The 15227-nt window shown below is 44.1% G+C and overlaps 1 protein-coding gene across 1 annotated transcript in view; it reads right to left on the minus strand.

Annotated features, from left to right (window-relative positions):
* LOC145409481 (salivary peroxidase/catechol oxidase-like) overlaps nt 1-15227 on the minus strand; it is a 95655-nt gene that overhangs the window by 22040 nt on the left and 58388 nt on the right. The window contains exons 11-15 of the mRNA XM_080279873.1: nt 14975-15172; nt 10011-10158; nt 8845-9001; nt 7979-8149; nt 7037-7180 (exon numbers count right to left, since the gene is read on the minus strand). Of these exons, the coding sequence (XP_080135999.1) occupies nt 7037-7180; nt 7979-8149; nt 8845-9001; nt 10011-10158; nt 14975-15172 (818 nt within the window). The remainder of the gene's footprint in view (nt 1-7036; nt 7181-7978; nt 8150-8844; nt 9002-10010; nt 10159-14974; nt 15173-15227) is intronic.

Raw genomic sequence — 15227 nt, forward strand, 5'->3', positions numbered from 1 at the left:
GTATCCTTCAGCCAGCACCTTAACCTTGCCCAGAGCAAATACAGTGCCTTCGACAGGGAATTGTTGTGCTGTCTATGAGGCAGTCAGATATTTCAGGCATTTTCTGGAAGGCAGAGATTTCACCATCCTCACATACCATAAACCTCTTATTTACACCATGGCTCAGAAAGGTGAAAATTGGTCTCCTCGGGTGGCAAGACAGCTGGCCTTCGTTTCGGAGTTTTCCACTAACATCCAGCATATCAGTGGGGACCTGAACAAGGTTGGAGACGCCCTGTCCCATGGAGTTTCAGCTGTCGGCCCTACACTACCCCCGCTTGACCATGCAGCCTTGGCCTGGGAGCAGGAGGACGATCAGGAACTCCAAGAATTGCTGCAGGCCATGACCTCACTTCAACCGCAACGGTTTGATGTCACTGGCACACCCCAGAAACTCTGATATGACATATCCTGTGGGACAGCACGGCCCTATATTCCCCAGTGATTCCGCAGGCAAGTCTTTAGTCATTACCACGATATGGCACACCCAGGCATTCGTGGCACGCACAGCTTACTTAGCCAGCGAGTGGTATGGGCAGGGATGAGGCGTGACACCACCAACTGGGTCGCTCTTTTTGGCGCCCGGCAGGTCATCATCACAGACGAAGGCTTCCAATTCGAATCTCGGGCCTGGTAGGACCTAATGGACTTCCTGGGTGCTATGTGCCACAGAACCTCTGCATATCACCCTCAGGCAAACGGGATGATTGAATGCTGCCATCATCTCCTGAAGGAAGCACTGAGGGCACTTCCCCAACCAGTGAATTGGGTGGCCATGCTGCCAATCATCCTCTTAATCTCGTGGGTTATGGAGAAGGAGGACATCGGGAATTCCCCGGCGGAGCTAACTTACAGGGAAGACTTGAGGCTGCCAGGGCAGTTTGCCCTGCAACCAGGCAGGCGAACCCTGGTTTTCCTCCCAGAGCTCCAGTAGCAATGCAGGCACTACCACCAGTTCCTCCTCGTTCTCGCCAGCACCAGACAACAGTCATCCCGCACTCCCTACCAGACGCCAAACAGGTCTTCGTGAGGAGGGGTCAACGCACTTCACCACTCCAAACCCCATATGAAGGCCCATACCCTGTGATCACAAACCCAGACAAAACAGTTACGATATACAAACAGGGGAAATCATCCACAATCTCTGCAGACAGAATCAAACCAGCCACACCACAAACCCAGTCACAGACAACACCCCAACAACACCAGCAACACACACACAACCAACATCAAATTCCAGCACCAACATCCACATGCACCACCAACCCACAAACACACACATACACCCCATCCCCTTTGCCAACTCGTACCCTCCGCTACCTGTCATCACCACACACCGACTCTGGCATCATACAGTACAGCAAACCTCTACCACTGATGCAAACACTCCCTCACTACCACCCACACTACCGTCCACAAACCCTACCTCCAGCACTAACCCTACTACCACTAACCCACCCTCTCCATCAACCTCACACGATCCTACCTCTCACCTTACTCCCACACCCACCACCCCTCAACCCATCCTTACACATCATCCACCCTCTCCGTCAACCCCAGCTCCCGCCCCTTACCCAGTCCTTAACCCTAACCCAACTTCTCCGTCAACCTCACACGATCCTACCTCTCCCCTCACTTCCCCACCCACCACCCCTCAACTCGTCCTTACACTTCATCCACCCTCTCCGTCAACCCCAGCTCCTGCCCATTACCCAGTTCTTAACCCTAACCCAACCTCTCCGTCAACCTCAGGCGATCCTACCCCACATTCTTTCCCACCAGTCCCCACCACCTCCCCCAGTCAATAGCCCTCATCCATCAACACCCGTCATTCCCGTAATCCCTCCACCACTAACCACAACCCTACAAACTACATCAATAACTACCACATTTACCTACTGTACACACAATCAGGCTGTCTCAGCAGACCACCACAATTTTACCCTCCAGCATAATCTGATACCAAAAACCGCAGAAAGTTATTCCCAGCTACTATTTCTTAGTCTATAACAACTGCTATTTGTAATTAACACATTCAAATCACTTTCCAATGTTTGCTTACTTTGAAAATTGTATATATATATATATATATATATATATATATATATATATATATATATATATATATATATATATATATATATATTATTCTTTCTAAAGCTTGTACCATAACCATTCTTTTTCTATTTTCTTCCTGTTTTGTTGCCATAAACGGAAGGGGGGGAGGGGGAGTGCTGTGGCGTATATTACAGTGCAAAGTATTGTGCCCCGCATTTCACTTACACATGTGGTTTCCTTCCCTCGTGGCTTTTCCACATTTCACTTACACACGTGGTTTCCTTCGCTCTTGGCCTTTCCCTACCTTGTTCTCAGAATTAGCAGGGCTACTCGTGCCGCTACCAATAGTATTAAATTTCTCATTCCTTCCTCATCTGTACCAGTGCTGCTTCCAATAATATTCAATTTCTCTTCCTTCCTCACCTGTAGTGGTGCCTAAACCAATCAAAATTGCCTATTCAGGCGACCTAGCCTACTGGTGCTCCGCCTACCTCATTAACGGCCTTAAAACCGACCTGGCGACCTCGCTAGCCCTTCTTTCCACTCAGAACTTCACTCGGCTACTACCTGCCTTGCTCTTCGTCTCTCCTGGTAAAATCTGGCCACGTGGTACAACCTTACATGTACGATACACATAAACACAACAGCCCAGCACTCACGCTTCTCACTAAATTCATTACTCATATTCTTAATCTGTAACTATTCCTTCATATAATTGATCTACACATGCTGTAAGGTAATGGCCTTGTACTCTTTTGAAATCATGCAATAACTCTGTATTGTTCCAAGTCAATAATCACTGCCCTGTCTATTTCTTCCCAACTCATTGGCGTTTATTTATCCTAACCATTTGCCTTGGTGTAGCCCCTAGTAAAATATATACCCCCATAACCAGAAACGACACAGTGGTGACCCCAACCTTATAACACGCCACAACTCTAACTTGGCACATAACTGCCATCTCTCCACCTTCAATGATGAACTGTAATAACTGTGCCAGTCGCAACTAAGCGCTATGGAAACGATGTACAATCGTATAACTGTCGTTTTCTTCCACTGAGCTATGTGAAATAGCTTTAAAAGGACGAGAATTTGGGTCAAGTTAAGGTGAACGAAGTTTATTAAAGTTTAGACTATCACCTTAACCCCTTTACTGTGGTGAACCACATCTCTATTTATTTTACTCTTACCACATTGCTGAAGGTGAGAAGTGTGCACGTCCAGGGAAGGGTTGCAAGAGGCACGCCGAAAAAGACCTGGGACGAGGTCAGAGTGTGACCTCAGGGATCTATCTATCTATCTATTGCCAGACGCCTCAATCCCGTTTGGGGTGGCCACAAACAAATCGCCTCCAAGTCGCCCTGTCCCCCGCCATTTCACTACCCTGCTCCCAACTCACACCCCCCTCTCTCATATACCTCTCCACCCCATCCCTCCATCTCATCCTCGGCCTCCCCCTCCCTCTTCCCCCCTCCACCTCACTCACATACACTCTCTTCGTCAGTCTTTCACCCTCCATCTTCTCCACATGGCCAAACCACCTCAGTGTGTTCCTCATAACGCTTCCTATCACATCCACATCAACACCACAACGCTCCTTTATATCCTCATTCGTCATCCTGTCTCTCCACGTGACTCCACAGGCTCCTCTTAAATAACTCATTTCCACTGCTCTCACTCTTGACTTGTGTCCTTCCAACAATGTCCAAGCTTCACTTTCGTACGTTAGAGTTGGTATCACAATACTGTCATGTAGTAACTTTTTCACTTCCATGCTCACTTCCCTGTTTCTTATCACTGTTTTCAAGGAACCAGCAACCTTTCTTCCCTGTTGTACTCTTTCAAGCACTTGACCCTCCAAACCTCCATCCTTACTCATCACACTACCCAAGTACTTAAAACGTACTCACATTTTCCAATTCCTCACCATCCAACCTTGCTGTACATTCACTAACTTCACCTCTCTCAAAGACCATCACTTTACTCTTCCCTACATTCACCTTTAGATTCCGTTTCTTACACACTCTCTCAAACTCATCCACCAAGCCTTGCAGCTCCCCTTCGTCTTCACTCAACAACACAGTATCATCTGCAAACAACAGTACAGGGAGTTTCCAAACATTATCCTCTCTCACCAGGGCCACTCCAACATCCACTACCCTACCTTGTACTTCTTTTATTACCCCATCCATGTACAGATTGAACAACCATGGAGACATGACACATCCCTGTTTCAACCCAGCTTTCAAAGAGAAAAATTCACTTAGTTCACCATCCACACGCACTGCAGCCTTCGCACCATCGTACATACTCTTCACAGCATTCAACAACTTCCCATCTACTCCATATATTCTTAACACTTTCCACAATCCTTGTCTATCCACCCTGTCATATGCTTTCTCCAAATCCATGAAAGCCGCATACAACTTCTTTCCCTTCTCTAGAAACTTTTCCACTAAAGATCTAAGAATGAATATCTGATCTACATAACCTCTTCCCTTCCTAAAGCCTCCCTGTTCTTCTCCAACTAATTTCTCTGTTCTTTCTCTAACTCTGTCTGTAAGTATCCTACCATACACTTTTCCTATTATACTAAGAAGACAAATGCCCCTATGATTACGACACACTTCTTTTTCCCCGTTTCCTTTGTACAAGGGAATAATTATACCTGACTTCCACTCCTCCGGGACTCTACCTTCCTCCCAGGCCAATCTGCACATCTTCCACATCCATTCTACTACTATCTCTCCCCCATGCTTCAGCATTTCACCACACACTCCATCAATTCCTGGTGCTTTCCCTGATTTAACTTTCTTCATTGCTTCCACAACTTCTATCTTACTGATTTCTTCCGGTCTTCTCACCTCCCTCCTTCTCCCAGCCATTCCCCAGCCACTTATACTCGCATTACTTCCATCCTCTACGTTCAACAATTCCTTAAAGTGTTCTCTCCATCTGCTCACTTTTTCTCCCTTCTCCACAAGTAATCTACCATTTTTATCTTTCACTCCCCTGCTAACTTCACTTCCATCCTGTCTTACTCTTTTCACCTCTCTCCAGAACATTTTCTTACAGTCCCTCCACTTTACACTCAAATTCCTTCCAAATTCCTCATCCACTCTCTTCTTTCTCTGTCTTACTAATCTTTTCACCTCTCGCTTTCTTTCTACATATAACTCTCTCTTCCGCCTCTCAACTTCTTCCACGCCCCTATTTCTCATCCATTCATTGTATGCTTTCTTCATTTGTGCCACAGCCTGTTTCACCTCTTCAGTCCACCACGCTGTTCCTTGCACCCCCCTCCGTCTTCTCTTCCTTCCACACACCACATCACATGCTGCACATATTTCTTCTATAAATAGCTTACACACACCTTCCACGTCTCCCATCTGCTCCAATTCATATTTGCCCAATCTTTCCTCCACTTCTCTCTTATACCCTGCCTTTTTCTCATCCTCTTGTAACCTTTCCACTCTCCTTGCAACTACTCCTTCCTCTCGTCTTTCCCTTCTTCTATTTCTCCATCTTACTTGCATTCTAATTCTGGCCACCACCAAGTAGTGGTCAGAAAGTCCACTCCCCCAACCTCTATACACTCTTGCATCCTTTACACATCTTCGCATCCTTTCATCCACACACACATAATCAATCATTGCCTTCCTTTCATTCAGTTCACCACCCACCCTTCTCATCACTCGCCTCAGGGATAAGGGATGGAAAAAGTAGGGTGCCGAAGATCAAATAGCGTGGAGAGTCGCCTTTAGGTGACCGAGGCAAACGCATGCAGGCTTGTTGGCGCCTCTATAATCGATACAAAACAACGATACGATACTATACATTCAGAATTATTTTGAACTTAGGAAACTTCTCACACACTTAACGAGTTAGTGGAGACTGTATCTAATCCCTCCAGGTCGATAATCATCTATTAATCTTAATGAAATCGTCTCAATAGAGCAAGAAAATAGGAAATACTCGTCCAGAGTGAGGGAGTTACTGCAAGTCTTACATTCAGTGTGGAGTTCTGATTACGATTTCCCACCAGGTAGGGGTAGGGGTGGAGGTTAGGTAAAAACTATGACCTGCGAATGTAGCCTACAGAGAACAAATAAAAACGATTCGCTTCCCTTGGCTCTCTCTCACTGCTGGTTACATGGACGACTGAATGAGACGTGGTAGACAAAGAGGCATATTAACATCCACAAATACTTGATGATAGGAGCCTCACTCCAGTGCGTCACATTCAACCGTCTATGAATGTGACGCAGCTGACAAATGTACACTATTGTCAACTACAGATAAATGACAATATGCACCTCATTTCCCTGCATCACATTCACGTATCTATGAATTCAGCCATGAAATTGAGGCAGGGAAGGTGAGCGGACTTATGTATTTGACTGTACATTATACCCTGAGACTTGGTATGCACTGTACCGACGGGTGCTACAGTTCACATGGTTCACCTTTTGCAATTCCCACTTTCTTCTACAGACTAATGTTGCCGTGCTGGGAGAGGATTGGGGTGTTTCCTAAATTTCACTCCGACTATTCTTTCCCCTTCCTCTTCTGGCTAATAATCCTATGCTGCCCGAAGACGATGCACTTTGATACCATGCGTCAGGGACATGCAGTGAAAAAGAAGGATGACATTTGTCCTTGACTGTCCATATATATTTTTTAACTTTACTAATGTATTTACATGTATTTAGTAATTCACACACACCAACCTCACCCCACCTAACCTAACCCAACCCAACCTAACCTAACTCAACCCAACCTGATCCAACCCAACCCAACCCAACCTAACCTAACTCAACCCAACCTGATCCAACCCAACCCAACCCAACCTAACCTAACTCAACCCAACCTGATCCAACCCAACCCAACCCAACCTAACCCAACCTAACCTAACTTAACGTAACCCAACCCAACTTACCCTCAGCCGCGCAAATTGGTCTCCCACAATGCAGAGGAAAGTATGGCCCAACAGGGAACCCGCTGTTGGCCTTTCTGCGATGCCGCCAATGAATATATCAATGTCATTCACGTCTTCATACAGGCTCTGAAGCTGGGCTATTACCTGTGAGAAACGAAGAGAGAATTAGTGTCAGAGAGAGAGAGAGAGAGAGAGAGAGAGAGAGAGAGAGAGAAATGGACAGTAAGATTTAGAAAAACTTACTTCCCAGCAACAGAGGTTTATGGTGATGACGAGGTGGAGGGCTTGGGGAGGGAGACGAGAAAGACAACTACGGCAATGGTGATGATAATAATGATGACAATGATGATAATAACAATGATTAGTGAGTAGGAGGATGGTATAATGACAATGATGATGATGATGATGATGATGATGATGATGATGATGATGACGTAGTATTACCACAACTACTACTAGTTATAGTACTGCTACTACTACTATAACTACTACTACAAGTACTAGATGTACGACTACTACGTGTAATACTGTAGGCTACTACAGTTACGATTACTGTTACTATTACTACTTACTACTACCTCCACCACCACTATTGCTACTACTACTACTACAACTACTTACTGCTATTACTTCTACTACTTCTACTACTACTATTTCCACTACAGGCTACTACCACTATGACTACTATTACTACTGCTAGCACAGCACCACCACGACCACCACTATTAGTACCACTACCACCACCACCATTGTTATTTCTTCTGCTACTACTACTTCTACTAGAGGCTACTACCATTATGACTACTCTTACTATTACTATCAGGCCTATTACCACAGCATCACCACGACCATCACTACTACTACCACCGCCACCACCACCATCACTACCACCACCACCACCACCACTGCAAATTCATGATACAACAACAAACATCTACTCACATCCTGATCCATAACGTCTACCAGATCATTGAAGGAGCTGGCCAGAGGAAGTTCACATATCTGCCTCCATTTGTTATAGCCAGGCAGTCCGTGGTCCCTGCCTCGTTGCAGGTTTAGAGCCACTAGGTCCATGCCGAAGGAATTCTTTCCAGCGAAGAGATGGTTCGTCAGCTGGGGAGAAGGCGGAAAATAATTAATAATAATGATAATAATAATAATAATAATGATGATGATGATGATCATCATCATCATCATCATCACCATCATCATCATCATCAGCAGCAGCAGCAGCATACGAAAAAGAAGTATGGTTTTAAAAAGTCCGTATAGAAAAGATTGCATTCAAAGAAGAGATAGTTCGCTAGAAGGGGAATCGGCGGAAAATCATTTAATAATAATAATAATAATAATAATAATAATAATAATAATAATAATAAGTAAAAGTCTAAACTTAAAGGTGCGCTTTCACAGACGAGATGGTTCACCAGCCGAGGAGATGACAAAATTGTTTTGTTGGTCTCATTCTTTTGCTAGCACTTGACCCGTAAGAGAGAGAGAAAATAACAATAATGAGAAGCCATCACATGACGGGATCTCACCACCAGCGTAACCGTAAAGTTTGTCCTCGGCACCTAACTCTGCACCTCCATATCTGATTTGACGCAAATTCAGGACGTAAAACACAGCCAGCCAGACAACCTCACAACTGAAAACAACCATTCCGCTCGCTTCGGGTGGTAATAATAATTTATGAACTGAGAAAAGTTGGTATCATTAAGGCTGGACCACCTATGAACAGGAAGATTTTTCTACCAACGTAACTTTCTCTCTCTCTCTCTCTCTCTCTCTCTCTCTCTCTCTCTTACCTCGTCACTGAAGAATCGATCAAATTTCTGGCTAGGTTGGATAGAGATGCCACGAAGGAGGGAGTCGACGCCATCTTTTTGGTACAGCATGAACGGCGAGAATTGGTGTTCACTTAGCCTCAGATTGTTTTCCACCGTCCCGAACTTTGTGTACATTCTGAAGGAGAGACAGTGACGTTTGATTAGCTTAGGTTAGGTTAAGCTAGGTTTGGGTAGGTTGGGTCAGGTTGGGTTGGGTTGGGTTGGGTTAGGTTAGGTTAGGTTGGGTTAGGCTTTCGTTTGGTTAGGTTGGTGTATGTTAAGCTAAGGTTGGGTTGGGTTGGGTTGGGTTGGATTGAGTCAGGTTGGGTTGGGTTGGGTTAGGCTTTTGTTAGGTTAAGTTGGTTTATGTTAGGCTAGGTTAAGATAGCCTAGGTTAAGTCGAGTTAGGTTAGTTAGGACTGATAATGGTATGTTAGATAAAGTTATGTAACGTGATTGTGAGTTAGTGTAGGACTAAGAAGAATGGGTCTGGCCCTGTTAGATTAAAACTGGTAATACTGGGTCTTTTTAGATCAGAAGTAACAGGACAAACTAGGCTTCACTACGGTAAGGGAGATTAGGTTACTAGGATAATAAAGTTAGGTCAAACTAGGGTAATAAGGTTATGCCAAACTAGGATAATAAGGTTAGGTCAAACTAGGGTAATAAGGTTAGGTCAAACTAGGATAATAAGGTTAGGTCAAACTAGGGTAATAAGGTTAGGTTAGACTAGGACAATAAGGTTAGGTTAAACTAGAATAAAAAGGTTAGGTCAAACTAGGCTTGACTAGGATAAGTAAGATCAGGTCAAACTGGACTTTATTATGTTGGGTTAAACTAGGCTTTACTATGATTAATAAGGTTCGGTCAAATTAGGCCTTACTATGATAGGTTAGGCTAAACAGTTCTTTACTAGGGTAAGTTAGCTAAGGTTAAACAATGCTTTACTAGGATAAGTTACGTTTGATTAAACTACGCTTTACTAACATAAATAAGGTTAAGTCAAACTAGGCTTTACTTGGATAAGTAGGATTAGGTTAACCTAGGCTTTACTATGATAAGTTATGTTAGATTAAACTAGGGTTTACTAGGATAAAGTAGGTTACATTAAAGTAGACTTCACTAACGTTATATTAGGTTCTTACTCAAGAAAACTGGTGATCAGCGTATGACCGTATCTGAAGGCAGCTGCAGCAAAGGCGTTGGTGACGGACGGATCAATGTCTTCCCTATAACTCTTAGCGTATTCGGTTTTTAGTGGCACTAGTCCAAAGGTTTCCATGAATCGTCGACCTGTGTAAAGACAGGGGATTAGACCTCTCTCTCTCTCTCTCTCTCTCTCTCTCTCTCTCCTACTACTAGAAAAACAAAACAAAAAACTCATGGCCTATCTAATAAATATGGTTCAGGGACAAGTGATTGGTTAACGAATCACAAGTAGAGTGTAGCAATAAATGGATAATCATCAAAATGGTTAGAAGCAACGAGCAGATTTCATCAAGGGTCAGTTCTTGGTGCAGCCCTCTTCATTATTTATATCAGTTATCTAGAAATGGATTCACTTCTAAGGCGGCGAAATTTACAGATGACATGAAGACTGGAGGCAAAATAAATACGAAAACAGAGTGCGAATCGGTACAAAACAAGCTGAAGTTAGTAAATTGGAGTGAATAATGAATTCCAGTATAGATAAATATAAGGTAATGCATTTTGGCGACAAAAATTTTTTAAATATATCAACATGGGATGTTCGATACCCTACTGACGGAAGTAAAGGACGAGAAGGATCTAGGAGTTATTATCGTAACAACTTCAAAACTCAAAACAGTGAATAGCAGCCAGCAATAGGGAAAACGAAATGTTTGGCTTCATCGCGAATATCTTTGACGAGAAAATGCCCGAGGCAGTCTGTAAGCTTTAGACGTCATTAGTTAGTCAGCACCTGGAATACTGTGTGCAGCAATGTCACCAAATCTTATTATGGGCGAAGATAGGCTCGAGACAGTGCAGCGCATAACCTTAAAAATGATTAAATCGCTGCGAAATTTACCCTACTAAGCGCGTCCAAAGAAACTAATTTGTTTTCTCCGAAAAAGCGGTGAATCAGATCTTTGACAAGCTCTTAAAATTCTTAACAAATCTGACAATGGATATGATAATTTGTTCGACATACAAAATGATACTGTGACTAGAACAAATGGAACGAAAGTAGCAAGACATGTAACACTAATATCGGGAAAAACTATTATAACATCCGAGTAGTGAAACAACGGAACGGGCTACCACCACCAGCAGTGGTTAGTGCAAAAACTATTGATACGTTTAAAACTCGGCTAAACAAATATTTTGGGACCATCGGCTGTAACTGACGTACCGTTGTTTATTTCCTGGTTGAAGCGATGCTGACGACTGGGTGATGTTTGATTATCTTACAGATCTGTAAAATATGTATTACATAGTACACAGTCATTACCGTTCTGCCTCTCCCATAAAATTTTCTTGCTTGTCTTTCTAACACGCATGATTTTTTTATATTTTTCCTGCGAGTTAACCGGATGGTGTGGCGGGTGAGGGTGAACCCTCCTCTTTTCTACCCTTTTCTTCTACACTTTGGTTAGATCTTAGATGAATGTTTTTTTTTCTAGCGTTTACCCTCGTCATGGGTCAACATGCCTTCTGTTGTCTGTACTTACTATATACTCTCTCTGTCTGTCTGTCTGTCTGTCTGTCTGTCTGTCTCTCTCTCTCTCTCTCTCTCTCTCTCTCTCTCTCTCTCTCTCTCTCTCTCTCCTGGTGACATTACACTAAATGACAGGCATAATTGTTTTCTGTAGTCCGGGAAACCATTTCCTACGTTGTGTGGTAACCATATAGTCAAGTGATGCCAGGTGGTTTAGGGAATTAGGGCGCTACATCCGGAGGAAGCCTGTATGGGTCCCGTCTGGTTGTGGTTTATTGTTCACGTAATGTATACAGAGCAATATCTTAGTCGCAGACACTTTTACTGGATAACCTAAATAGCGTTGAAAAGGAGACAATGGTATTTAAGGCAGTCAATCAGATGAAGAGGGAAAATAGGGATATCATAGGTGAGCAGTGTTTGAAGAATGATGAAGGAAGGGTAGTGGTGGACAGGAAGGGTACTAAACGCGTCTGAAGAGAGCACTATAACCGGTTGCTGAATGAGGAATTTGACTGGAACAGGGAAGGTTTGAAGTCAGCAGATCTAGTGGTTGGACCTTGGCCTTTGATTGATGCTGTTACTGTGAGCAGAGCAACAGGCAGGATGCAGTTGGGGATGGCGGGAGGGGTGTCTGGGTTGACTGCTGAAATTCTTAATCCCTCAGGATATACAGAAGTGGGTTCAGTTGCTGATTTGATAAATACGATTATATATGTGTTTGTTGTCCCAGATGACTGGCTGAAAAGTAATTGTAAATGAGTATAAGGGGAGGGTAATGCCCTGGAAAGAGGAAATTGTAGAGGCATAAAACTTTTAGACCAGATAAAGAGGGTAATGGAGAGAGTACCAGAAGGTATGATTAGGGAAAGAGTGAATATTGATGAGATGCAGTTTGGGTTTTTGCCAGGCAACGGGACCAGTGATGCCATATTCATTGTCAGACAGTTTCAGGAAATATACAGAGGAAAGAAAAGGGAATTATACTTTGTTTGATTTGGAGAAGGCATTTGACAGAGTCCCTAGAGAGGCGAGAAAGTGTGCAATGAGAAAGCCTGGGATCGAGGCGTGGCTGGATAGAGTGGTCATGGCTACGAATGTAGGTGCTCGCACCCAGATGAGAGTGAATGGAGATTTGAGTGATGAGTTTTCCGTGATTGCTGGCGTGCACCAGCGGCCAGTCTTGAGCCCCATATTGTTTGTCATGATACTTGACGCTCTCTTATGTGATTTCAGAAATGGACTCCCATGAGAGATGTTGTATGCCTCGGTGTTGACTGTAAAGAATTTAAGGGAGGCAGAGAAAAGATTTAGGAAATAGAGAGAAGGAATGGGGCAAAAGGGTTTGAGAGTTAATGTGGATCAAACAAAAGTGATGATATTTAGAGACGGTGGTGGTACTGTCAAAGCGGACATGGTAATGTGCGGTTTGTAACAAGGGTGTGGGAAGTAAGCCAATCTTGTGTAGTATATGTGATGTGGGTGCATAAGAGATGTAGTGGTATTAGAAGTAGACTGCTAGATAATGCATATTGCGTGTGTACAGTGTGTCGAGGAGACCATGTACAGATTGTCTGGCATGAATTGATCTTGCTGGAGAACCTCTTAAGCGTGTGGAGGAGTTTTGTTATTTAAGGGGCATGTTATGTGTTGGAAGTGGTGCTGAGCCTTGCTCTGTGGCTAGGGTAAGAAGTGACTGGAGGAAGGTCAGGGAGCTTTTGCCTCTCCTGGCACTGAGAGGGCTTTCCCTCCGTGCTAAGAGATCTCCGTATGCGGCATTGTAATAGGGTCTCTGAAAGCCGGCGTTGCCTAGGGGCAAAGCAGGGATAACCTCTCTTTGGCACAATGGTAATGCGCGTGTTTGAAGCTAGAAGGCCTGAGATCGAGTCTTGACCAGACCAGTGATTAATTTGTGAAGTTTCATTTCGGTTATTACAGTGGTTGGCAGAGGTGTGGGATGTGAGGCGAGGCTTGGAGGGCAATGATGCTGTTAAGCTGACAGTGTCCAAGTCCTTACATCCCGGGGATGAGCTGTTTGGAGTGGTCCGCAGCATCCCCAATGGTGGCCTCCGATGCAACGCTACCGTGTGTTCGAAACTCACCAAATTAATCACCAAGGGGAGAGAAGAGTGATGCAATTGGGTGTATAAAAGCCCACATTGCTTAGAGGCAAAGCAGGGATCCTCTCTTTGGCTCAGTAGTAACGTGTGCATGTTTGAAGCGCGAAGGCCTGAGATCGAATCTCTGCCAGACCAGTGATTAATTTGTTAAGAGTCATTTAGGTTATTACAGCATGTGTTAGAAATGTAATGTTGTATGGTAGTGAGACCTGGCCAGTAAAGGAAGAGGATATTCGTAGACTCAAACGTACAGAAATGACAATGTTTAGATGCATGTGTAGTGTGTCCTTGAATGAGGGGCCTGGGAGGGGGGGGGGGAACCAGGTTTACGATTGAAGAGTTGAAAGGAAAGATGGGACTGAAATGTATTGGTGCTGTGATGAGGAAGGGTTGATTGAGATGGTATGGGTATATGGAGAGGAGGGAGGATGGCAACTGGGTGCGAGAAGTGACTTGTGAACATCGGTGGTAGGGTTAAGGTAGACCGAAAAAAACCTGGGAAGACGTCATAAAGTGTGACCTCAGAGATAAAGGATTGAAAAGGGAGGCTGCCAGAGATCGAGCAGTGTAGACAGCCACCATTAGGTGACCAAAGTCGACGGAGGCAAACCTGTTGGAGGCTTTATAAATAATATAATATTGTACGATACGATACGAATGCCAGGCAGGGGATCGTGAGGTTGATAACAATTTCCTTTAATGTCTGGTCTGATTAACAAACCCCCAGGCCCCTACACTCCTGTTTATATGAAATAAATGGGACTGGATGTTGCTGTCAAGTCTTTCTACCTCCAGATGACTTTATTCTTCTTAGGAAGAATGTACTGTACTGTCAAGAAGAGGTAACTGACGTCCATATGCAACACATTCAGTCTGAAAAATCCTCCATAAACTGAACAAAATCGTCTGAATGGACAAGTGTAATACACAAATTATGCCATCGTAGCGATGGCGTTAGCATTCACCACGGAATCCTACGTAATACGGACCCACAGTAGGATTCGGATTTTGTCAGTATGATAGGTGTATATTTCTGCCGTCATTCCCCTACATAAGATGGGTAAGTACTTGTATGTGATGTGCTGCATTTGATAATAGGACCCAGACTGATATACATTCGTACTTAACAAGCATGGGAATAAGTTTAAATTGCCGATGCCACTCTCTCTCTCTCCTACGTAAGATGATTGACAGATATTCGCTGAAGGTGATGTGGAGCATCTGCTAATAAGACACTCATATTTATAAACATTCGTCCTTGAATAGCATGGGTGTCAGAGCATATGGCTGGCGTCACACTGCCACGTACCTAAGATGATGGGCAGGTATTCGTTGTAGGTGATGTGCTGCATCTGTGCCCCCACTATCCTCCTGGCCTCCTGGTACAGCACTTCGTCGGTCCAGCTTGGGTTCAGTTCGGAAAGTTCTTTGGCCACCTTGTTGTGCTGCCTCATCCATATCGTGTGCATCACCGTCAGCTGAGGCTGCTCGTTGACTCTTGAATCACCTGTGGTAGCCAGGATTGACACTCTCAGCCTTACTGACAAGATATATAACCTAAT

Source organism: Coenobita brevimanus, chromosome 81, assembly GCF_032717465.1.
Source record: "Coenobita brevimanus isolate Jiangsu-jjx chromosome 81, ASM3271746v2, whole genome shotgun sequence".
In the NCBI taxonomy this organism is placed as follows: Eukaryota; Metazoa; Arthropoda; class Malacostraca; order Decapoda; family Coenobitidae; genus Coenobita; species Coenobita brevimanus.